The 9,182-nt window shown below is 36.0% G+C and overlaps 1 protein-coding gene across 1 annotated transcript; it reads left to right on the forward strand.

Annotated features, from left to right (window-relative positions):
- The first annotated feature begins 1,189 nt into the window (after positions 1-1,189).
- Positions 1,190-2,919, forward strand: LOC145132246 (7-deoxyloganetin glucosyltransferase-like). Its single transcript, XM_079066965.1, has 2 exons — positions 1,190-1,787; positions 1,902-2,919. Exons 1-2 carry the CDS (start codon positions 1,283-1,285, stop codon positions 2,813-2,815), a joined length of 1,419 nt encoding a protein of 472 aa, XP_078923091.1. The 5' UTR covers positions 1,190-1,282; the 3' UTR covers positions 2,816-2,919.
- Positions 2,920-9,182: the final 6,263 nt, after the last annotated feature.

The raw sequence follows: 9,182 nt of genomic DNA on the forward strand, positions 1-9,182 counted from the left end.
TGGATGTATATGAATAATATCTTGTTCTTAAATCAGGTCAATTATCAAATATAACTGCATTGGAAATGTATTCTGCAAGAATAAAATCAAAAGTATATTTACTAGTTTATGGTTGGCATTCTGTCATTCTGACAGAATAAAATCGGATTTTTAAATCTGAATTAATTTAAAATATTCAAATTTTTAAAAATAAAAGAATTAATTATCCCTTAAAGTCCGGAAATTTCCTTTTTTAATATAGGTAAATTGACCAAAATACCCTTATGTTGAAAATTGTATGATTATATGGTGCATGTTACCCTATTGTAATATCATAGACTCTCAGATAATTACCTTTGATTCTATTCCATCCGGTGGTCCAGATCTGTGCATTCTGACACACAATAGTTAGTAAAAATAAAATAACTTAACCCTATATATATATATATATATATATATATATATATATATATATATATATATATATATATATATATATATATATATATAATAATGATAATATTTGAGAATATCTAAATCGTAAGTACCGGCCTTAACAATTTGCATTTAAATTTTATATCAACGTCATTTAATATTTAATATTGTATTAATTACTGCCGGTGAATAAATACACACACAATTACATTGACAACGTTGTGCCTGTATTTAATTACCACGTAGCAGAGTTCATCTTCTTGAAAGTCGATTCTGCCTCTATTGCGGATAAGGTCCAATCATATCTTGCAACGATGTTTAATTACGTATTCAAATTTCGTTTCGCTTCCACGTGCATGGTCGGGCCTTCAACTCGTATTATTTTAAATATTATCCGCTGGAGTATTAGTTAGTTGGTTTGGCCTTATAGTCTTGTATACGGAAATACTATGGTTCATTAATTTGTATTATTGTTTTGTATACGGAAATACTATGCATGGTTCAATTTTATCACGTTATAGTTTTGTATATGCTTCAATAATTTGTATTACTCGTGTCCCATATAGTTTTGTGTTAAGGGAGTTATATGGTAGAGCTATTTAGACCTTAGAGGGCAAATCTCGTTTGACTTTGGATACTTTGTCAGCTGTATCCTTATGGTCGAGATGATGGGATTCGACTTTGACCAAAGTTGAATAATTTAACTATATTTTATTGAACTGCTAAACTGTTCATTTTTCGGTGATGCAAATCGATTTTGTGTTTTCATGTCTTAGTTTTATTTTAATTTGCGTCCTATAAAACCCTACACATAGAAGGCACCTAAGACACAAATTGTCCAGACAAGAAACATTTCAAACATACAATCATGGGATCCATTGTTAAACCTCATGCAGTGTGCATACCCTTTCCAGCACAAGGCCACATTAATCCCATGCTAAAACTAGCCAAGATCCTCCATTCCAAAGGCTTCCATATCACCTTTGTCAACACTGAATTCAACCACCAACGCCTCCTCAAGTCACAGGGCTCAGCCACTCTCAGCCGCCACCCTTCCTTCAAATTTGAGACCATTCCGGATGGCCTTCCGCCACCGGAAAACTTAGATGCCACCCAAGACATTCCCTCTTTATGCAAGTCCACCTCTGAAACGTCTCTTGAACCTTTCAAGAAGCTTCTCTTTAAACTCAATAATACCAGCACCACACCTCCAGTGAGCTGTATAGTTTCTGATGGTGCAATGAGCTTCACACTTGATGCAGCTGATGAATTGGGAATACCAGAAGTTTTGTTTTGGACAACTAGTGCTTGTGGCTTTTTGGCCTATGTACACTATAGCACTCTAAGAGAAAAGGGATTCACTCCACTAAAAGGTTATGCATCATATGAATTTACCTCCTTAATACCACTTTCACAAATTCTTTCTATTGCTAGTACTTTTAGGAAGTTTACTTTTGGTTTTTAAATTTTCTTTTATAAACATGCAGATTCTGCGGACTTAACAAATGGGTACTTGGATACAGTCGTTGATTGCATACCTAGCATGAAAGGCATAAGATTGAAAGACATGCCAAATTTCCTTAGAACTACAGATCCAGACGATATCATGGTCAACTTTGTAATACGAGAAACTACAAGAGCCAAACGAGCTTCCGCCATCATACTCAACACTTTCGAGGACCTAGAGCACGACGTGTTAAAGGAGCTCTCTTCGATCTATCCGCGTGTGTACTCAATTGGGCCTTTACATACCCTCGAAAGCAATTTGAAGAACAAGGATTTGGAGTTATTGGGTTCAAGTCTCTGGAAAGAAGAGGCCGAATGTCTGGAATGGCTGGACTCCAAAGAATCTAATTCGGTTGTTTACGTGAATTTTGGAAGCATAGCCGTGATGACACCCCAGCAACTAGTTGAGTTTTCATGGGGACTTGCTAACACTAATCGGACCTTTTTGTGGGTTATCCGACCAGACCTTGTCTCCGGAGACTCCCCCATGCTGCCACCGGAGTTCCTGGATGCGACGAGCGGCAGGGGGTTATTAGCAAGTTGGTGCCCTCAGGAAAAAGTTCTAAATCACCCATCAATCGGAGGATTTCTGACACATAGCGGGTGGAATTCCACCTTGGAGAGTATATCGAGTGGAGTTCCGATGATTTGCTGGCCATTCTTTGCTGAACAACAGACAAATTGTTGGTATAGCTGTAATCAATGGGGCATTGGGATGGAGATAGATAGTGCTGTCGACAGAAGACAGGTTGAAAAGCTTGTGAATATTTTAATGGATGAAGAAAAAGGTAAAGATATGAAGAAAATGGCTGAAGTTTGGAAGGAAAAGGCTGAATCCATGTCATCTTTGTTGAACATAGACAACTTGATCAAGGAAGTGCTACTTCGATCTTAGGGTTCGGGTGCTTGGAACATGTAATTAATTTATGCGTTTCAAAGTTGTACAACGTAAGCATTGACGTCTTCATATTCACGACGACTGTAATATGTTACTTGATTACTTACTTTGTATTAGTATTACTATCATCCTATATAGTTTCTCCCATATTAATAATTATTTTGTTGTTATTTTTTTATTATTTTTTTAAAACCGCTAACACATATCATTTAATCGTACTTTTAAATCAGTTTTTTTTTTCATTAGTTTTTTTTTTCATTATAAGACATAAACCATCAACCATTTACTGAAAGATACATTTTCAATTTTTAGTTTATTTACCTAACTAAAGAAATCGTGTACATACCATATGGTGTGGCCGCATCAGCATCACCTCTCCCTATTGAAGAGAGGAGGGAGAAAGAGGGTTGATTATGATAGAGCCTATCTCCTTTCACACCCATTGACGGTCACATCACCATCATGTCCTTAAGGTGTTGTTTGTTTTTTGGAAAAAAAACTCTTTAGACATCTTATTGCTGCGCGGCGAAGCACACGCGCAACACTTTTTTTATTTCGCAGCTGTTTGTTTTTTTCAGAAGTTTTCGGATTAAAAAACTTCTGCGCGTGTTCTTTTTGGTGCAGCACTTGTTTTGCCTCTTCCTACCTCTTCCAACTTCTTCTTCTTTTTGCCTTGCTAAAATATTGATTATATATTGTTGAAATCTTATTTCACATTTTTTTTCGTTTTTTTTTATTTATTCTTGTTGATTTATTTTTCTTTTTTGTATATTGAATAATAATAATTTGTTGATGAAATATCATTATTTTATGTTAAAATATCTTTATTTTTTGTTAAAATATCATTATTTTTTGCTGAAATATCATAAATTTTTGCCGAAATGTCATACATTATTAAATTTTCGGTATTAAAAAACTATTTTCAGATTATAAAATCAGTTTATTTTAATTTTTTAATATCTGCAGCAGCATTCAGATGTTAAAAAAACAAACACGTTTCTTATTACAGTCTGCAGCCGTTTGATCCACCTCTTCTATTGCAGAGAGTTGCAAAGGTGGTCCGCAGACTTTATTGATTTTTGCTTCAAAAAAACAAACAACACCTAAGTATGGTGTATACGTCGTGGTGAGATGTCATACCACCACCATGCCCTTAGTATGTAGCGTATAAAATATACTAGTGTGTAGGATATAAAATATACTGTATACCCTAATAAGTACCTTGTCATCTTAGTTTATTCTCAAAATTGGAGCCACATATTTCACCTAAAAATTGGAAAACAAACCCTTGGATGTTTTTAACCCTTTAGAGAGTTATTTTACCTTTACGGAGTTGTTTTTATTAATATTATAGAACTAGTTAAAAAAGTGGTGACAAAACTACAAATTTGATCCTTGTGGTTTGCAAAAATCTTTAGATGGGGTCCAAAAAGTTTACAGCTTGCACCGCAGGTCCAAAATCAAGGTTTTTCATTGTTTTTGGTCCAAAAAAACTTGAAAAGTCGATTTTACCCTTTTTCATTTCTTTTTTCTATTTTCTTTATTTATTTTGGTATTTAAATAATTAAAAATAGAAAATAAAATAAACCCCACAACCTCTCCCCCTCTCTCTCTCTCACATAGACACACACACACATAGAGAGAGGGGGGAGGGAGGCGTTGTGAGGTTTATTTTATTTTCTATTTTTAATTATTTAAATACCAAAATAAATAAAGAAAATAGAAAAAAGGAATAAAAAGGGTAAACTCGACTTTTCAAGTTTTTTTGGACCAAAAACAATGAAAAACCTTGATTTTTGACATTCGGTGCAAGCTGAAAACTTTTTGGACCCCATCCAAAGGTTTTTGCAAACCACAAGGACCAAATTTGCAGTTTTGTCAAAAGTGGTCCTTTAGTATTTAGTATTTACATATAATTATAGACTAAACTGCACAAATGGTCCTTGTGGTTTGCTCAAAATTGCCACTTTGGTCCAAAAAGGTTTGGACTAGAACCAGAGGTCCAAAGTTTTCATTTTGTTGCAAGTTTGGTCCAATTTGCTATGAACTTTTTCATAATGACGAATTTGCTCCTATTAATATGATTTTCTTTTTTTTATTATTATTATTTGTTTCTGATTTTCAAATTAAAAAAAACAAGAAAATAAAAATAAAAATAAATCTCTCTCTCTCTCTCTCTCGTTTTCTTCTTCCCCACTATTACTACATCGCCGCCCACCTGCCATTCTTGCCGGATAAAACTGCCAGCCACCATATCATTTTCACCGGAAACACCATCGACCATCTCTCCAACCACCAAACAGACCAGAAGACGAAGAAACAAACAGAGATGTCTTCATTTTAGGGTTTCAAAATCAGATGAGCTACATATAGGGGTTACAACACTACCGCCATCTTTCTATCTCCGATGTGCCGCTAACGTTTGAAACATCATGTTCGTTGTCCCAGTAGAGTAGATTTGGTTCGGTTCGTTGGTTGTTTACCAAGAGAAGAGAGAAAAGCCGGCAGTGGAGGGAGGTCCGACGCCACATTTATGATCTTCTTGATCTATCTATCTCACCATTTTCGGAACGTTATTTTTGCCTAATCTGTTCATCGCTGCAGCCGCCCTTCGCCTACAAGAAACCACTTCCACAACCTCTATTTCTTTCTCCGACCAAGACATCTGTTTCTTGCAGATCTCGAGCACCACCACCGTGTACCTGGAACCATAAGCCGCCGCCAAAACTAGGGTTTTCAGAGCCACCACTACTAGGGTTTGCGGCGGTCGTTTGGGAGGGAGGACGACGAGATGGTGGTGTTCCAGAAGGCACATGTGATGCGAAGGGAGATGTGATGTTGATCCAGTGGGAAATAAATGGTGGTGGTCGGAACCCTCTCTGCCAGAATCAGTCACTAGAAGTTAGTGGTAGTCGTGGTATTTTCGTTTTCTGAAAATCATGAAGATGGAGATGGTTTTGTGAAGAGAGAGAGAGAGAGAGAGAGAGAGAAAGAGATGGGTAGGGGTGGTCTCCGGTGACTAGGATAGGCCGACAGGTGGCGGTGGTCCGACAGATGACAGTGATCCATCAAATGGTAGTGGTCCGAAAACGGTGGTCGGCAGGATGAGGTGGTCGAGTTGCAGCGGATCTGTTCGTCGTGTCTCCTTCTCCCTCAACGATCCAACCTTTGTTTATGAACGTTTTCATTTAGTGTCATTAGATTTGGTATCGGTGATATTGGCGGTGTTGTTGGCCGGCGGTCGAAGTTTGTTTCAAGGGTGGTGATGTTGGACTGCGGATTAAAGGGGAATGATGTTGGATGGTGGCCAGTGTGTGTGTGTGTGTGAGAGAGAGAGAGAGAAAAGAGAGAGAGATAGAGAGAGGGATTTGCCCTTGCTTTTCATTTAAAAAATTATAAAAATAAAATAAAAAAGAAAAATTTTCTTTTTTATTTTTCTTTTAATCAGAAAAAATCTTTAAATAATAAAGAATTTGAAAAAGAAAAAAGCAAGGGCAAATTCGTCATTATGAAAAAGTTCATAGCAAATTGGACCAAACTCGCAACAAAATGAAAAGTTTGGACCTCTTGTGCTAGTCCAAACTTTTTTGGACCAAAGTGGTAATTTTGAGCAAACCATAGAGACCATTTATGCAGTTTAGTCATAATTATATATAAATAAACAGGTGATGATAATGGGCAATCAATATATAATTTTGAGTTGGCAATATTGCAAAAAATAAAGAGATCAACCTAAAAAATAGCAATATAGTTTTATTTGTTTGTGTATTACATCATCAAATTTCGATTTTTTTTATAATGACATTGTATTTTCAGAATTTTTCTTATTAAAGATATAGTGCTTTGACAAATCTCACTACAAGAAACGGGACCTATAGGGACGAAAAATGTCGTCTCTATAGGTTAGAAAGTCGTCCCTATAGGTTGCTGTGACGACAAGTCGTCTCTATAGCCTTCGTCGCTATAGCCCTGTCACAACATATCGTTTTTGGCGTCGCAATAGATATCGTCGCCATAGGTACCTTTTAGAGACGAGATATCGTTGTTGTTGGTCCTTGGTTGTCGTCTCCATTGCAGCATCTATAGGGACGACATGTCGTCCCCACAGCTAGATCTATAGCAACAAAATGTCGTCTCCATAGATATTGTACAGAATTTACATTCAGCTGCTATTTTTTGTTTATTTTCCAGTTTTCTCAAACACAAAAGAGCAAAAACAGTATATTTAACTAAAAAAATGTTAAAATATCATAAAATAATATCAAAACATTTGAATATCTTATACAACTGTTTACCAAAACATACAACATAATTTGAAATTTTTTAAAAGTTTCATACAATTTGATAAGTGCACTAGTCTCTTAAAGTATCCAAAGGGTATGGTGTGTTCAAGAAAACTAAATTGCATCACCACATTCACACCTGAAACATACAAAGCATAATAAACTATTTCTATCAGATTATACTTTCCAATGACCATGAAATGCAAACCAAGTACACATGTATAGAAAAATGATTTATGAAACTGAAACTCGAAGTTTCAAACAATAAATAGGCGACATGATGTTTAGAAACATGATTCATTTAGTTTGGTAGTTTACCTTGTTGAACCTGTTAAGTACATACATGCTCTTTTATTATGTTTGTTGTCCACATGCTTCACAAGTAGACCCAAATACCCTCTCAACATGTGTTGCACGCATATGACATGAATGTTAAAATTTGTTTCTTGTAAATAGAATACAATGAGTTATCCGCAATTTACCTCTTTTATTAGAGTATCAGTGTAAGTTAACTGAATATTGTCTAGGCCTTTCTTTCCATTGCCATTTTGTGATGGTGGAAAATCTTTTCTTGCTGCTGTTGCTGCTTGACTTTTAGGCAACCCTCCACCTCCACCTGGACCATTATCACGTCTAACAGGTCTACTCATTCCATTATCCTCTGGTGATATTTGCATCAAGTATCAATTATCTCTGCAAGATTAACCCACTCTCATGTCTCATTTGTTGTACTAATATCATAAACTAGTACATGTCGACCCTGAAAGCCATATCAATATTGTTTTTTTAGCATAAAATATGAAGGTGGAGCTGCAAGCAAGATCAAATTACCTCAACGGGGTTGTAATATGATATAACAGCTTCATAAAAATTGTTCCAATCAATGGGGAGAATGATGATGTTTCAGCAGACTCATTTGCAAGTGGCCCAGAAGTCACACGATTACCAAGTTTACCCCTCCCACTTGGCCCTGATGGAGGGTACTGCATTTTAAGGGAAGATCCTCATGTGAAAAAGTTGTTTGCAAAAGAAAGGAACAGATGAAAAAAAGAATCTGAGTCCATACCTTCATGTGAAAAGCAACAGTTTGTTCCACAAGTTCTATCAAATCATCTATTGATGCCTCCTCATTTTGAATTGCACAAAAAAGTCGAAATCAAGATTAGTGAAACAATTACACTTTGGAGTGGCATGCTTATCTCATATGAGAAGGTACTCGATTTATTCTATTTAATAGTGCTTTCTAATTATAAAAACATAAAAAAAATATGAAGATAATGATGAATTATACCAGTCTTTTCGCATACTCTTGCAAGAAATTTCCCCAGTTAAATTCCTACAAAGATGAAAGCAGGGTCATTGGACATCTGTTTTCATGCATATGGATGTACCTTTTGGTATATGAACACCCTAGCCCTACCTCCCTTGTAACATCCCAAAATTTGAGGCCAAAAATTTCGTTTTTAATTAAGTGGTTTATAAATCAATTCATCAAAACATTGCCAAGATCATGTCAATACATAAAACCATAATATCATGTCTCAAACCAAATCATCTGAAGTAACGAAATATCAGAGTACAATCCCAGAAAACACTAAGCGGAAATCATGTGTGTATGTGTGATGCGCTGCTACACCGCCGACTCCTTCCCCTTGGAAGAAGAGGTACCTGAAACCAAAACTGAAACTGTAAGCACAAAGCTTAGTGAGTTCCCCCATCATACCACATACCATACAATCACATAGCATACATACTACCGGGCAATTCTGGGGAGCCCGTCCTACCCATGTCAAGCCATTCTGGGGTGCTGACCTACCCGTGTCAAGCCATTCTGGGGTGCTAACCTGTTGGATTAGATGTCTAAGCCCATAACTATTATTGGTATGTACTTGACCCGAGAGTACCATGGTCCATTTGGGTTGCATATCATCAGGACAATTTGTTAGGATGAACTTTTGAGAGAAGGTTATTTATGGTTTATTAATATATTATAAGTTATAATATATTAATATGAAATCATATGTTTTAATTAGTATCGATCAAGAATTAATTTGGAATTAATTTAGTGATCAAAAGAGACT

Source organism: Lactuca virosa, chromosome 1, assembly GCF_052849685.1.
Source record: "Lactuca virosa cultivar CGN04683 chromosome 1, Lactuca_virosa_CGN04683_v6, whole genome shotgun sequence".
In the NCBI taxonomy this organism is placed as follows: Eukaryota; Viridiplantae; Streptophyta; class Magnoliopsida; order Asterales; family Asteraceae; genus Lactuca; species Lactuca virosa.